The sequence below is a fragment of the Mesoplodon bidens genome (assembly GCF_964165515.1).
Source record: "Mesoplodon bidens genome assembly, chromosome: 19".
Lineage (NCBI taxonomy): Eukaryota > Metazoa > Chordata > Mammalia > Artiodactyla > Ziphiidae > Mesoplodon > Mesoplodon bidens.
This window is the reverse complement of record NC_138179.1, coordinates 16,384,914-16,400,967: the sequence shown is the minus strand read 5'-3', so window position 1 is coordinate 16,400,967 and position 16,054 is coordinate 16,384,914. Positions and strand designations below refer to the sequence as shown.

The 16,054-nt window shown below is 54.3% G+C and overlaps 1 protein-coding gene across 3 annotated transcripts in view; it reads right to left on the bottom strand.

The window, feature by feature from the left end:
• ABR (ABR activator of RhoGEF and GTPase) overlaps positions 1-16,054 on the bottom strand; it is a 182,819-nt gene that overhangs the window by 73,353 nt on the left and 93,412 nt on the right. The window contains exon 1 of one of the 3 annotated variants that reach the window (XM_081220033.1): positions 7,764-8,333. The exons of the other annotated variants lie outside the window; for them this stretch is intronic. Within the exon in view, the coding sequence (XP_081076159.1) occupies positions 7,764-7,898 (135 nt within the window). The 5' untranslated portion in view covers positions 7,899-8,333. Of the gene's footprint in view, positions 1-7,763; positions 8,334-16,054 lie in introns of those variants that run through there. 3 annotated transcript variants of the gene reach the window in all.

Below are 16,054 nucleotides of genomic sequence, written 5' to 3'. Positions count from 1 at the left end.
GTGGCCACCAACTAGCACAGTGCCTGGCACAGAGAAAGTGCTTGAAAACTTTCCCTGAGTGAAAAGACGTAAAATTCTTCTTGTCACCTAAGATCCCCAAGTCATTCCTGGCCCCCTCTTCCTCCTCTGTCCCCCTCCTCTGCCACACTGAGTCCCCAAGCTCTTCAAAGTGTCCTTGCTCATCTCTTGCAAGGATTCTTCCCTCTGCTCCACCCTCTCCTCTGCTGTGGTAGAGACCCACAGCATCCCACTCCCCACCGGATTTCAAGTGCCGCTCTCTCCTGCCTCCGCTCCACTCGCCAGAGCCAGATCAACCTTCCCAGAACGCCACCCTACACCTGAGGCTTGTCAAAGACTTAATACTGCAAAATGTGATTACTGGGGGACTCAAGTAGGTTCTTCACTCATTTATTTATTCATTCAACAAATGCCCACCGGACCCTGTAGATACAATGGGAAACAAGCATTCAATAGCCCCTATGCTCACGTGGCTTATAATCTAGTGGGAAAGAAAGACGTTAAAAAACAAAAGTGGAAGCCGCATAGCGCAGGGAGATCAGCTCGGTGCTTTGTGACCACCTAGAAGGGTGGGATAGGGAGGGTGGGAGGGAGACGCAAGAGGGAGGAGATATGGAGATATATGTATATGTATAGCTGATTCACTTTGTTATACAGCAGAAACTAATGCACCATTGTAAAGCAATTATACTCCAATAAAGATGTTAAAAAACAAACAAAAAAACCACAAAAGCCGGGTAAATATAAATATACGACTATAAAGTGTGATGGGGGTTCAGCATATTCTCTCCTTAAACACCTGCAGTGGCTCCTAGGGCCTCTCCCTACTTGTCCAATCTCCCCATCAGCCGTCAGATCTCTGCCTTCCCAACATGCCAGGAATGTTCCAGCCTCTGAACTCTGGTTCTCGCCGTCCCTGCTGCCTAAAATGCCTTCTCCCACATGGGGTCTTCTCTTCTGAAGACACAGTGTCTGGCCTGCAGTGTCAGCTCTCGTGTCAGAATCTGTGGCACCGCCACAGCACCTGACGCGTGCCCTATCTTGTTACCTGCCCGGTGATTCTGTAGGGTCTTTGAAGCACCTGCATCACGCTCCTCTGGACACCCCTAAAGCCCAGCACCACGTGATGCCCCTAACATGTGGGCACCTGCCATTTATTAAGCCTTTTAAGTCCTTTCCACTCTCTCATTTAGCTTCATCCCTCTCTCAAATACCTCCCTGAGGGAGGTACTATATTTTTCCATTATACGAATGGAAACAAACAAATAAGACTTAAAAGAGGGAGGGGATTAGCCCAGAATCACACAGCAAGAAAGTGGCAGAGCTGGGATTCCCCTGCAGGTCCTTGAACACCAAATTCTGGTCTCATCCACTGCTCTGATGATTTTCCTTACTCTCCTGTTCCTTTTTCAAGCTTCGGATGCTTAACTGGAATCTCAGACAGATACCTCTCTGGGCATCAAATGCACACCCTTAGCATAAGCTGGGAGAGTGTCTGAAGCTACCAGAAATCTCCTAAGTCCGAAGGAGAGCTGCTTTCCCCCTGCTGCATGGCCACCCCAGCATGTTCTCACAGGCTTTCCTGCCCTTTCCCCAGGTGAAGGACTTAACCCTTGACCTTCCATCAGCAAACCAGTTAGCAATTTGTGCTGGAGGCTGCCTCTCCCGGTCTCTGAAATGTAATCTGATCCTGTGACAGAAGAACAAGGTCCTAAAAAAAAAAAGAAAGAAAAGAAGAACAAAGTCCTGACAAAGCTGTCCACCTCCTAATCCACAAAACCTGTGACTATGTCACCTTATGCGGCAAAAGGAACTTTGCAAATGTGATTAAGTTAAGGATTTTTAGGTGGGGAGATTATCCTGGGAATTATCAGGTGGACCTATGTAATTACAAGGGTCCCTGTGAGAGGCAGGAAGAGAAAAGGCTATGAGCCCACAGAAGGAGAGGGAGAGGTGGAAGGGGACAGGGAGAGATTGAGTGCAAGACTGAAAGATGCTACACTGCTGGCTTTGAAGACAAAGGATGGGGCCATGAGCCAAGGAATGCAGGGGACCTCTAGAAGCTGGAAAAGGCAAGGAAACAGGTTCTCTTCCCTAGAGCTTCCAGAAGGAATGCAGCCCTGCTGACCCTTGAGACTTGTAAGAGAATAAATCTGTGTTGTTTTAAGCCACTAAATGTGTGGTAATTTGTTTCCGGCAGCATTAGGAGACCAGTATGGATGCCAAGCTTTAGGGAAAGACAATGGTTATTTATTGATGGTTTCACAAGTACCAGGCACTGTTCTAAGCACTTTCCGTGGATTAACTCACTGGAATCCCACAGTCTAGAAGGTGTTATCATGATCCCTCTGAGGCACAGAGAGTGGAAAATGCCAGCTGCCCAGAGCTGTGGGCATCGCAGGCAGGCAGCACCCCCTGCAAGGAATGAGACTGGAGCTTGGAGCAGGGCTCGCAGCCCTGGAGGTGGAAGTAGAGGTCAAGGTCAGACCTGCTGCTTCCCCAGCCTGACAGATGGGAACTCGCCCTCCACGTTGGGGGCCAGCGCTCCCCTCCTGTGCCCCATTCCCTTCCCGTTCCCTGCCAACTGGGGGTTTGCCTGAGGGCCTGGCAAACACCCTCTCAAGGAAGTCACTTGGGGGCACAATGTGAGCTTAACTGTAGAGCTGGCTGGACCAGGACCAGGGTGAAGACGCGGTGACTCACAGCCCCACCAAGCCTTCACCCGCCCTGGCATATGAGCACAGACCCTTGTGTCAGGCCCCGTGATAGCCCATTGCAGCAGGACCCGCTCCTCATGAGACTCCAACCTCAGAGTCCAATCTTGAAAGAACCCCCCAAAAGGCACTAAGTAGTCAGCTGCAAGAGTCCCCACTCTGGGCCACATTCACCCTGACATTTTGGCTGGCATGGGGGTGGAGATGATGGGAAAGGAGGTGAAATTAAATTCTGTGCATTTTACCAACAGGTGGCCTGTTGTCAGTTACCACCCAAAACCTCGTCCATCTTCACTTTCCTCAGACCCCACCTGTTTCTGGCTTGGAATTATCTGGAAATTCACAATTGTTTCTTCAATCCTCCTGGAGCTATTCTTATCCCATAAAACACCAGGGCTCAACATCCATTCACTCATTCCCCACCATGTGCCCGGCACTGGGAAGACAAGTGAAGGCGACAGTCTCTGCCCCCAAAGAGCCCTCCAGAGGTGCCCACACACCCAGAATCCCCAGGGAGGGGAGTTTTCTGGAGTTCAGGGCCCCCAGAGCCCGTGCCACGCTGCTTGCCAGTCCTGCAGCACAAGGAAGCTGCCATCTGAGTGACACTGTCCCCACTTCCTCCCCAAGTGGAGCTTACGAAACACAGCAGCCACGGGGGGCTCCTTCATGCCCAGCATTTTACATAATCTGCTGGGCTGAAAGTGTCAGCCTGAGGCCCCAAATCCAAGAGGTCAAGTCACTCTGGTAGGGACAGTATCTGCAAGTAAGGCTTAGCTGGCTCTGGCCTGGCCTGGTCTTCTACAGCCGGGGCTAAATAAAGTCTCCAAAGGTTTGGTTCCAGGCCAAGTCAAGACTCTCTCCAGGAGCCTTGATCTCCTCCAAGACAACAATGTGGGCTGAACAGGCAGGGCCACTTGCAATTCAGAGCCTTAGGCCAAGCAGCTCCAAAGACAGTAGAATTCAGTCCATGGGCCACACCAAGTTTGCAAGGAGCACCCCGTGGGTGGGGGGGTCTGGTCAGAGCGGATGCCACTGGGTCTAGGCGCTATGTCCATGCCAAGTATCAGCCTCAGCCTCAGGACAGCTGGCCCCTCCCTGAGTTGAGTCGATGCAGGGACTCAACTCCAGCCATTCTCTCCTCTCCCCAGCCCTAGGCACCAGGGAGGTCTCTTTCAGCTAATTCCTCAGCAGAACAGAGAGTGGGGGTGGGGTGGGCACTGCTGGGAGACCCTCCTAAAGGGTAGATCTCCATATTCTGGGCTCCCTGCTGTCTGAAGCTGCAGGCAGGTCCCATGGGGTCCAGCAGTGTTTTCAGAGTTCAGCTGTTCACATCCCACACCTTGGCGGTTCTGTCATACACACCACCGGCACTACTGTTTACTTAATCCTGTTCTTTACAACAACTGGCTTCTTAAAAGCACAGCCTTATCCCAAGCATTATATGTGAAATCACAGGAAAGATGTGCAAGTCGTTTTCTTATGTTTATTTTTGGTTGCATCACGCAGCCTGTGGGATCTTAGCTCCCTGAACGGGGATGGAACCTGTGCCCCCTGCAGTGGAAGTGCGGAGTCTTAACCACTGAACCACCAGTGGAGTCCCTATTTTTTTTCTAAGATACATTAAAATGTACGCCTAACTATTAAAGTGCAAAATATATATCCAGGTGCCACCTAAAATCATCTCTCAAATCATCTCATATGTGGCCCACACTTCGGGAAAAAAACCTAAGTGGGGGACACAGGCATGGCCATCACTGCACATGGAGGGAGAGGAGACCTGGACAAGTGAAAAAAAGAAACACAGGTGGTTCAGATAATCCATTAAAAATTGGCACAGAGGGCTTCCCTGGTGGCGCAGTGGTTGAGAGTCCGCCTGCCGATGCAGGGGACGCAGGTTCGTGCCCCGGTCCGGGAAGACCCCGCATGCCGCGGAGTGGCTGGGCCCGTGAGCCATGGCCGCTGGGCCTGCACGTCTGGAGCCTGTGCTCTGCAACGGGAGAGGCCACAGCGGTGAGAGGCCCGCGTACCACAAAAAAATAAATAAATAAAATTAAAAATAAATTAAAAAAAAAAAAAAATTGGCACAGAATTAACCTGAAGGGTTAATCTGCATTACAAAAGGATTTTAAAATTCCTGACAAATGAGTTCCTTTAAATAGCAGCCTTTATATAGCAAGGCCCCTATCAGCCCTAGGTACCTTTAAATAGAATCATATGAAAGATTTGGGGGACGTACACAACACTTTACAGAGGGGAGGTGATGCTGCTATCAGTATTCACATTATTAGTAGTTTATAGACCATTAACTCCTCAAAGGGGAGTGTGGGTTGAAACACATGGCAAGCTCCAGCTCCAGCTCCGGAGAAAACCACTGCCATCTTCACATCTGTCCCCCAGGAAGATGAAGCATCTCGGAAATTACACTGAAAACAGGATTGATTTATAGGACTGGCATTTGGACATGTGCTCAGGAACACGACTACTGTTTAAGGTAAGTACTCCTGAAGTAAAGTAACAGCAAAGAGAGAACTGCCTTGGATTTCTACCAGCCGCCAAGAAGAGTCTACCATGCAGGAGTGCGCCCAGTCCACAGCCCAGGACAGGAGCACACCCTCCAGAAATGAGCCCTGACCTCACACATGTACACGTGTGCACGCACACACACACGTGCACACACACACGTGCACACACATGCGCCCAGTCCAGCCCTGACTCAACGAGAAGTGGTCCCTCCTCCTCTGAACTTAGTACCCTTTTATCAGAACCCTTCTCATGGCCCTGCCTAGTTTCTCATTATATTCCTATTATCTGGGCACTTGGCCCCCTTACCCTGAACTATGAACTCTTTTTGAGAAAGGACTAAGCTTTGTTCACCTGTCTCCTCCCCCAGGCAGACTGCTCTGAATAGAACACAACCTGACAGTGTTTGTTGAATGAATCAATGAGCTTTCTGTTTGTCTTCTCCCTCTATAGATGGCCAAGCCTGGTAGAGGAGAAGGGCATCCTAGACGTGTTCAGGCTGGGACAGGGGGCTTGGAATCCCCCAACACTCAGGAAAGGGGCCCTCCCCCCAGTGCTGGAGACAGGTCCGGGAACACTGAGGTGGCGAGGTAGAGAGGAAGACTCCATCTTGGTGCTCACAGGGCTCTGGGAGGAACAGCATTTTCAGGTGTGATGTGCACCCAAGGCCCTTTGGTATCTGTGTGCTTCCTCCTTAGAACACCTCTGAGATGGAATAAGGCCAGGGACATGGTACGCCCTGTGTGGGCCCCATGGAGCCTCACTCATTCCACCAATCCACTGGACACCAGCCACACACCAAGCACCGTGCAGCGCCCACAATGAAAACAAGAGGGCCCTGCCCTGGAGGAGAGAGGCACACGTCTAGAGTTCCAAGCAGAATGAAACAGGGGCTAGCCCGATATAAGCCAGACTAGAGGTCCAGAGTAAGGGAGGACCCATAAGGCAGCATATGAGTGGAACCCCATCTGTGCTGGGGAGGGTGTCTCAGAGAGGGGCTGTTAGGAACCCACAGAGGTCCCATCCTACACACTACTACTACTAAGCTCCCAGCAGGTGCTCTTGGTTCATAACCAGACTTTTCCCCATCTGTTCCTAGGATGGCTGGGCAGACCCTAAGGGCAAGGCCTTGGGGGCCCAGTGAGAGATGTGACTTACCCCAGTGTGCCGAGCTAGCACCAGATCTGAAAACCAGGGATGGGGCGCCAGCCACTGCCAGCCTCCCGTTACGGCTCCTCTCTGCCCCACACCCAGGCCTACAGCGACTGCTCCACCCCTTCCACACATCAGCCATCTACCCGCGGGTCTGCAGTCTATTTTTACCTCCATTAGCTCCTCCTCTGATCCACACTGTAGCACGGGTGGAGCAGGGCAGTGATCCCCATCTTACAGGAGGGACAAAGAGGCCCAGAGAGACTCAGCGACAGCCTCCTGCCCAGAGCAAGGCTCCGTGCACCATGCCCTCTGGGGTGCAGTGCTGCCAGGGCAGACAGGCTTGGGCCCCACAAGACGGGCGCTCTCTGTTAGGCAGCCTGGCTTGCAGTCTGTGAACTCCCTGCCATACGTTCTCACTGGCCCTCCCTTCGAGCCACAGAACAGAGAGGAGGTGAGCAAAACACTGAGGTTAGAGGTGAAAGAAAGGAAGGACAGTGTGGTGCACATGCCTTAGGCAGCACTGGTGCGCTTTCAAGTGGAATCCCGGCCCCTGGGGCGGGCGGTGGGGGGGGCGTGAAGAGAAGGGGATTGAGGCAACCACTCCCCTCCTGCTCTACCTTCGAGGCAACTTCTCTGATTAAACAGAGGCACTGCTGCCGAGAATGCCCACAGCCCCAGAGTCGGTGGGCTGGGGTCCAGCAGATGCTTCCTGCCTATGCCCACCTTGGGTAGAGTGCCTAGCCACCTGGCTCCTGCCTCCAAGCCAGCTGTTACCGCCCCTCTTCGGCTGATCCAATTCTTTCCCTTCAAGGAAGTTCAGGGACCTCTGGCTCTCGATCTCTCCAAATGCTCTCGTGCCCTAGCCCAGATTCACCAGATTCCACTTGCTTGGAAGAGAGTGGCTCCCTTGGCCTGAACTTCACAAGTGCACTTATCCCACTGCTGCCACGGAAACAAGGAATTACGGCCTCCTAGTTTCACGTTGGCCAGCTCCTCTGGGGCAGCAGGCTGACACCACTGGCGTGCCCACCAGGGGACTCATGTCACTGCCAGAGAAAGCCCTCCGCATAACTGGCCTGGGGAAAGCCAGCAGCCACTCCCCCTGAGGACAACTGGTCCAGGGGGAGGCGGCAGGCACTGCGCCTCTCCCCCAGGAACAGCTGTGCCCAGAGCACAGCCCCTTGCATCCCCTGGCAGGCAGGCGCCAGCCCCTCTCAGGCTGAGGTGCTTCCACTCGGCCACAAGGTTTGTGCACAAATCAGCCATTTCTGCCGCACAGACTTCGGCAGTCAGAGCTGCGAGCCCTGCCCCCTGCCCCCTCCCCCGACAAGCATCCAGGGCGTGTCACATTCCCACCTTCACAGCCACCAAGAATGGGGACCCTGAGCCAGGGCTGGTCGGGGTTCCCAGCTCGCACTCCTCCAGGAGAAACACATCTTCATCCTCCAGGACCTTGTCCAAAAAGCCTATCGCCTCCTCTTCCTCTTCCATGGCAGCGGGAGCCGCAGAGGGCAAACAGGAAGCAGGGTCCCAGCAGCAGCGGCAGCGGCAGCGGCAGCCGTGGCCGCCGGCGCCCGGGAGCGAGGCCGGCAGGCGGGGACGGGAAGAGCGTGCAGGGCAGGCCTAAACCAGCACGCGGGCCTCCCCGGAGTCCGTCCTGGCGCCCGGCCACCGGCTGCCGATGAAAGGCTCCATTATGAGCCTTCTCCCGCCCGCCGGCTCCGGGCCCTCCCGGAGAAAGGGGAAGCGGGGCGTCCGTGCGGCCCCGGCCGCCTCTCGCGGGGAGCTCCGCCGCCGCTGCCGCCGCCGCGATTCCAGGGCTGTCACCGGAGCCCGCGCGCCCCTGCCGGCCGCCGCGGCCCTTCCTGCCGTGCGCGCCGGCTCTCCAGGCAGGCGGGGCCCCGCTCCCTGCCGCCGCTCCCAGCCCGGCCGGGCGCCCCGCCGCCGCCGCCGCCGCCGCCGGCCCCACAGATCCCGCCCTCCTGGACGCGGAGGTTCGCGTTCGCCCTCAAGACACAGGAAATGCACGACTCGACGGGTGAGGTGGAGCCGTTCCCTCTCTGCGGTCGCCGGGCCAGCCGGCTGGCGGAGGCTTCGGGAGCGCGGAGGAGGGGCGACGAGGCCGCAGCCGGGCCGGGCGCAGGGGGAGGTCCGCTTCCCAGAGACAGGCTTTATTTACAGCCCCTCACCGGCCCCGCGGGCAGGCGGGGGCGGAGCAGACGAGCAGCTGCCCGCACAGCCTCGCGGGCCCCCGGGCCAACCTCGGTGTCACCTTGGGATGCCGACAAGCCCCTTCTCACTTCCGCCTCAGGCTCTGACACCTCTGAGGAAGGGAGGCCAAGCCCTGGTGAGAAACCATAGTTTCTTTCTATCTCCACCGTGGCTGAGGGAACAAGGCTTTGTGCAAAGGAGGCCTGACCTGCCTCGCCACGAAAGAAGCACAAGTGCCAGCCAGGGGCTGCAGCGGGGCCGCCTCGGGCAGCCGGAGGTGCCACACCTACTCACAGATGCTGCTGATAAGCAGCACCACACCTCCTCGGAGCTCTTTTCCCTCAAGAGGGGGCTGGGCCCAGTAGAACCAGCCCCACAGGGGAGGGTACACTTAACCCAGGACCAGGAGCACGCCAGCCCTGCCCACCCCCAGCCTGCTTCCCCTGGCTTCTTCCATGGTTACAGAAGCTAAATCCATCCAGAGGGTGAAGTGCACACTCTGGTCCCCTAGCCCCATCCAGAGATGTAATCCACCTACTCTCATGGGGGTGGGGTTTAAGGGCAGCAGCTGGGAAAAGCTCTTTCACAACACCAAGGGCAAAGGTTGCCAACTCCAGCACCCAAGAGGGTGCAGGTAAGATTAGTTAGTGAAATGAGCCAGGTAGGGACCAGGTGAACTGAAGAAACTGTCACTCAGCTCCAGCTGCTGGCTGCCAGGGGCAGTGCAGGCTCAAGGTTGCCCCATCTTGGATTGTTCAAGAGAAGCTGGAATCCGGATTTTTAGGTGATAGCTCTCAACTTAAAAATGATGGCAGATAAATTATATTTGAAAAACAAAACATGATGCAGTCTCAATGAAACACATCTGTGCACTGAATCAGGCCCACAGACAAGGTTGCTGCCTTCTTGCAGTTGGTTGTGTTTCTCTGAGGGAAGGTTGGGAGGTGGGGGGGGGCGGGGGGGTTGTTCCTTGAATATCACCTCTGTCCCATTTCATCACTGGACCTGGCATCCTGGAATCAAATTCAGCTTCACACATGACCAGCCCACTACTTATCTTTGTAAACCTGTATAATAGCTGCCACCAGCCAGACAGATCAAGTGAAAACTCCGGATTCTGAGTAATGAGCCCTGAAGCTCCAGCTCCACTCACGCCAATCCCCCCAATCTCCCACCAGCCCCCAAACCATGTCTCTCTAGTCAGGGATTTCCTCAAAATCTTCCTGATGCTTCTAGCTCACAATTGTCTCTCCCAGTACACAGTTGCCAGACCAGCCAGTGTGGTCCTTAATGATACAGTGTCTGAGTTGTCCATTAATGCCTCGTGTGTCTACCACCGGCCTCCTTATGCACAGGGCACATCCCCTGTCAGGTGGCAACTGTATGGCCACAGGGGGAAGAGTCCAACTCTTTGGAGCTCATTTGGAAATGCATTCCAAAGGGGGGGTTAAAGGCGCGCCATCCTAGGCCCACCTGGGGTCATCACCTCTCCTTCCCACTAGGCATCTCAGCTGAGAACAGGGCCCTTGGCTGAGCCTCCAAGCTGGGTGGAGGGTTGAGGAAGAGCCAGGAGGGAAAAAGGAGAGGAATGGACGTGGTTCCTTATCCCAGCTCCCCAGAAAAGTCTGTGGAAGTTCTGAGCTCTAGGTGGGGCTCCTGCCATTCTATTAGAGCTGTCCTCACCAGTAAAAGGTTTCTCCCTGTCACCATAGCTGAAATGCAGACCAAGGGATTTGGGGTAGGTTCTCTGGGGCCTCAGGGCTGATGGGGTTCCCCAGAGGCACAACCCACCCCACACCCGCCCTCTCCCTCATCCCTGGTTCTTCCCTGTCCCCGCCCTGGCTGGGTTATAAATAGCCAGGGTAGATCTGAAGGGCCCTCTCAGCCCAATTCCTCATTTGGTTTGGGCGGGTGAGGCTGTTCCCAGAGCTTGGGAACAACCAGGCCTGGCATTCCCCAGGGCACAAGTGTGCCAGCCCGGGGCTCTGTGCCAGTCTGTCTCCCATCCTGCAGGCTCCGAGTGCACGGCATGGGCTGCCCCCTCCGGCTGGACAAGCAGGTGTAATGGGAGAAGGGCCTAACAGTCCAAGGCACCCCCCCGCACGGTGTCCCTTGCCCCGCCCAAAGGAACATGAGGGGCCCTCAGGAGTCTCCGAGAGTACCCCTGTCTCCATTCCCCATGCCCCTACTAGCATGGCAGTGTCGACACCCACATCTTCCAAACCCTGAAACCTCTCAGAAGCTGCTCCCTGAACATCCAAGGCATCTCCACTCCACCCCACCCGGGTTGGCTGGAAATTCCAGTGAGTAATTTGAATGCCCTTCCATCTCCACTGGGCACACGGACTCCACTCAGAGGCCCTCAGTTCTGCCCCTGGAGGGAAGTGACTCACAAGTCCCAATGGTGTTCCCTCCCTTTCCCCTACCAATGCCCTGGACACGAGCTTCCTCCCTGCGTCCTCTACAACTCTGCCTGCTTTGGCCTGGCTCCTGACCCTCCTCTCCAGAGAAGCAGCTGCTCCAAAGGCCTCTAAACGGCCTTATTCCAAAGTCAGAGGTCTCCTTCTCTACTCCTCAGCCTCTGCAGTCTGGAAGCTTTTAAATCCCTCAGCTTCTGTGGCCATGCTGATGCTGCCCCTGATGGCTCTGGTTCTGGCTGGCCCTTCCTTTTCCTGCCTCCTATAAGTGTGGAGTCACCCATTCGGACCAGGCCACAGCCCTCTGCTCTCTATCCTTGGAGAACTCATCCCTGCTCACTGCTAGGCCAATGGCAGCCCATCACCAGCTGCAGCTCCAACATCTTGCTCTGCTGGAGTGTGACATCTGTGCTGTCAGCTGGTTCTCCTCACTTGGAAGTCCCATCAGCAGCCCCTCAGCTCCACATCTCCAGACCAAACGACCCTTCCCCCTCCCTAAACCAGCTTCCCCTTCTGGCTTCTCCACTTCTGTTGGCGGGGCCGCCATCTTGGGACTCTTCCTTTCCTCAGGCCCCACATCCCTTTTACCAAGTCCCCTTGGTTCTTCCTTCTCCTCCTTTTCCAAAGCCACCACCCAACCAAGGTTTGTAGAATCTCACACCTACATAACCACAATAATATTCCACTTGGACTTCCAATCTTGCCTGTCCATCTATCTGTTCATTCATACCCAGAGAAGGCCTGGCATTACAAATACACAGACCTGGGAGACACAGCCCTTGCCATTAGAATGCTCTCAACCCACAGGGGGTGAAGGACATATAAACAAATGAGGCAGTGTTCTCACTGGTCGACACAGTGGGAACACAGGACAAAAGCACTCACCCTGCCTGAGAGGTAAAGCTCCACAGAAGCGTGGCTTCTGAGCAGCATCTTAAAAAGGGGAAGGGTTTCCAGGCAAAGGGAGGAAAATGTTTGGTACGGAACCCCAGGAAGCACAGCTGGAGGACAGAAAAGGGGCAGGTGATGAACTTGGAGGAGTGGAAACCACTCCCCCATGAACAAGGGGCACGGACTGAGATTTCAGACACCCACCAAATCCACGCTTTCCAAGCCACCAACAGTTTACTCTCCCCAAACCCAACAGCCTTCTCTCACGCTCATTCTCCATCCCCTCATTCCCTTACCCACTCAATCAACAAGTATCTATTCATTGCCCACCATGCACCAGGTGCTGTGGTAGCAGCCACAAGTGGGACGCTTTGTCTACCTCCATGGGGGCTGATGGTCTCAGGGACAGACTGACCTCTGCGAGCCAAGGCAGGGCCAGGGGAAGGGCACAATCTCAGAACTCTGGGGCTAAGGTACAACTCTTCCAGAAAGAATAACGTGGAAATATCTATTGTGATTTAATACGTTCTCACCCTCTGACTCAGCACCTCCACTTTAAGGAATTTGTCTGCAAAAACATTTCTACAAGGACTCAAAGATCTTTGTACAAAGATGTTCACTGTAATGATGGTTATACCAGTGAAAGACTGGAAACAGCCCAAATGTCTAACAGAAGAGGACTGGCTAAGTGAATTATGGTACAACCATTAAAAGAAACACTGCATACAGTCATGAAGGAGAATGAGGTAGGTCTTTAATTACTGATATGCAAGATGTCCAAGACTTATTAAATAACCAGAGCAAATTGCATAACAGTATTAATAGTATGACCCCACTTTTTAAAAAAGTGTATATATATAATATATACACAGAGAAAAATGTATTTTTTACATATATGTGTATATATATGTAATATCTCACATGGAAAAAGAAGATGTCTCTTAACAGACATTCTCTCTGTAGGATGAGACTTAAGGAGACTTTCACTTTCCATATTATATGTTTCTGCAAAGTTAGAATTTTCAGTGATGTAATCAGGAAAAATAAAGAAATTAAAAAAAGAAGTGCGGTAAGTGCTATAATTGGGCAAGAAGAGAGTCACAGAAGGTTCTCCAGAGGAGGTGACATTAAAACTCCTACCTGGGGCTTCCCTGGTGGCGCAGTGGTTGAGAGCCCACCTGCCAATGCAGGGGACACGGGTCTGTGCCCCGGTCCGGGAGGATACCACGTGCCGCGGAGCGGCTGGACCCGTGAGCCATGGCCGCTGAGCCTGCGCATCCGGAGCCTGTGCTCCGCAACGGGAGAGGCCACAACAGTGAGAGGCCCGCGTACCGCAAAAAACAAAAACAAAAACAAAAACAAAACAAAACAAAACTCCTACCTGAAAATGAGCAGGGATTAGCTATCCCAGGGGGACTCAGGGGCAGACAGGACAGCATGAGGCATAATGAAATGAGTTCAGTCTGGGTGGCAAGTCTTCATCCATTCAACCAATACTTACTAGGCATCTCTTATGTGCCAGGCGCAGTTCTAGGCACTACAGTTTGCAGTGAGCAAACATTTTGGTACAAAACTGACAAAGCTCCATGGAAGAGCTCACATTCTAGCTGGGGGGTTGTAATGAGCCTGCAGAGGTAGGCAGAGGTCAAGTGGTCAGGTCAGGCACGGCCTTGACAGCATTGCTACGGGCAGGCATTGAAGAATTTTACAGGGAGTGACCAGACAGTGTTTCAGTGCATCCCTTCTGCTGACATCAGATTACTCTTTCTAAAACACTGCGCACTCTGTACCCAGCAGGAAGCCACCAAGTCAGCCCTAACAAGGGCAGTGGGGCCCTTGCTGATGACTCAACTGATCAAACTGTTGACAACAACTTCTGCTGTTTGCTGTCCCATGAAAGGGCCAGGTGCATTCTCACCTCCAGGCCTTGACCTGGCTTGGAGCCCCTCTCCGTCCTCTCTGCCTATCCCTGGCCCTTCCAACTTCCTTGGCAGGAGCTCAAGCCCCACCTCCAGACTTTCTGGAGCTCAGCAGACCCTGGGCCAATGAGAACTGACCCCAGGGGCCAGTGCCGAGGGCACTGTGTCACTCGGTCCTCCCAGCAGCCCTTCCAGATAGGAGGTATTTATCCTTATTTACAGCTGAGAGGACCAAGATTCTGCAGGTTATCCAAAGTCACAGAGCCAGAAAGACGTCAGGCGAGGACACTGAGGTTCCTGTTTTGGAGAGGTGGCAGAGAACAGCAGTGGTGAGCACCCACCACTGACCAGCTGTGGGACCTCAGGTGGGTTATGTCACCTCTTTGCACCTTAGTTTTCACATCTGTAAAATGGGGCAGTAACGGTGCCTACTTCCCAAGGTGTGGTGAGGACTAAATGAGTTAGTATTTATAAAGTGCTACAACAGTGTCTGGCATTTAGTAAGTGCTATGGAAGCGTTTCTCTTCTTTCTGCCACACAGGCAGGAGGGTTGGGGGGGGGGGTCTGTGTGGCTTTCCAGATAGAAGCAACCAGCCCATAACCCTGTGGGAGGAAGGTCCACAAGAGCATCATCAGAGCATCATCGTGGAAAGCAAGTGCTAGCACCCACTAGTGGAGGAACTAGGTGAGGAGGATGGAAAAGAGAGTCCGTGGGTAAGAGCCAGCCTGCTGCTGGGATGCTCCCTGCCCTTCTGCACCCTGGCAGAACCCAGAGCCCAGGGGGACATCCAGCCTCTGCCCCCTGGCCGCTCACCTGTGTGGCCAAACGTCTCAAACTGAAGGCGTTCTCAGGGGCAATTTCACACCTCTTGGTGTGATTAGGTGGGTCGATTGGCCTCCCTGCCCCACCCCCAAAGACTCCCGAGCCTCAAGGACAGAGAATGGGTCTGGTTCACTCTCCTATCCACTGTCCCTGGGACCTGCAGGAGATGAGCAAACCTTCACCGAATACATGTTGCTTTGGAAGTCGCCTTACTGGCTGATGTGAAACACACAGCACAGTAGCAGGGAGAGGGAGATCCCAGACAGGCTGTGAGCACTACGGGATGCTCCAGGTCGGCTGCGTGTGGTCAGTCAGGGAAGCCCAGATCCCAGCCACGTGTGGAAGGGGGGCGATGAGCCAGAGAGGCCAGGGAGCACCAGCCATGGAGGGGCTGAGGACCACAACCAGGGCACTGTCTCCCTACTTCCTATTTACATCCCCCTCAACTCACACAAGCCAAGGAACCCCCTGAGCCATAGCTTCTTCATCTACAAAATGGGGGGCTCTCCCAGTGGTTGCAGGGATAGGTGGCGATGAAGCCCATGGGCACCTGGCACAGCACCTGGCACATAGGGGGAGCCAGGCAAGCTCCTCCTCTTTGGAGTGGGGACCAAAGATCCAGAAAGGGGGCAATGGAGAGCAAGGCTGCTGAGGCAGGAGGTCGGCAACCTGAGGAGAGATGTCTCTGGTTTTACCTGCATCTGGAAACTCCTGAGAGGCGTAAAGATAAAGAGCAGCCGTCAACCCACCCAACCCAGGCCTCGAACGCCGTCCAAAGAGAGCAGACTGGGACACCATCTCAGCTGTTCCCGGCTTGCCACGTGGCTTCTCCTTTCACCTAGAAGCGACCCCCTTGTCCTGCACCCTCAGATCCCAGACCCCAAGGCTTCAGAAGGGACCAGGAAGGGAAGAGGGGGCAGCAATTCATCCTAGCTTCATCCCCTGAGACTGTATCTGCCCTCCCTCCCTGCTCCCTGGCCAACCCAGTGCTACTTGATTCAATTCCATAAACACCGGGTGAATACCCCTAGGTGCCCGGGAGCTGCTGATGGGGGTCCCGGAGATGATCGGGGATCAGGGCTCCGGATCTCGCAGGGCAGACGTGCCCCACAAGTAACTGTGCACGGTCCCCAGACAGCGGAGGGCTCAGCCATGGGCTGGAAAACCATCACAAGGGAGGTGGTATCTGAGGGGACCTGGGAGCACCACACAGACTCCAGCGTCAGAAAGACCCAAGTTTAGGGATTTCCTGGCAGTCCAGTGGTTAAGACTCTGCTCTTCCAGTGCAAGGGGCATGGGTTCAATCCCTGGTCAGGGAACTAAGATCCCACATGCAGGTGCGGCCAAAAAAAGAGAAAAGAATAAAAGAAAGACCAAGTTTAAGTA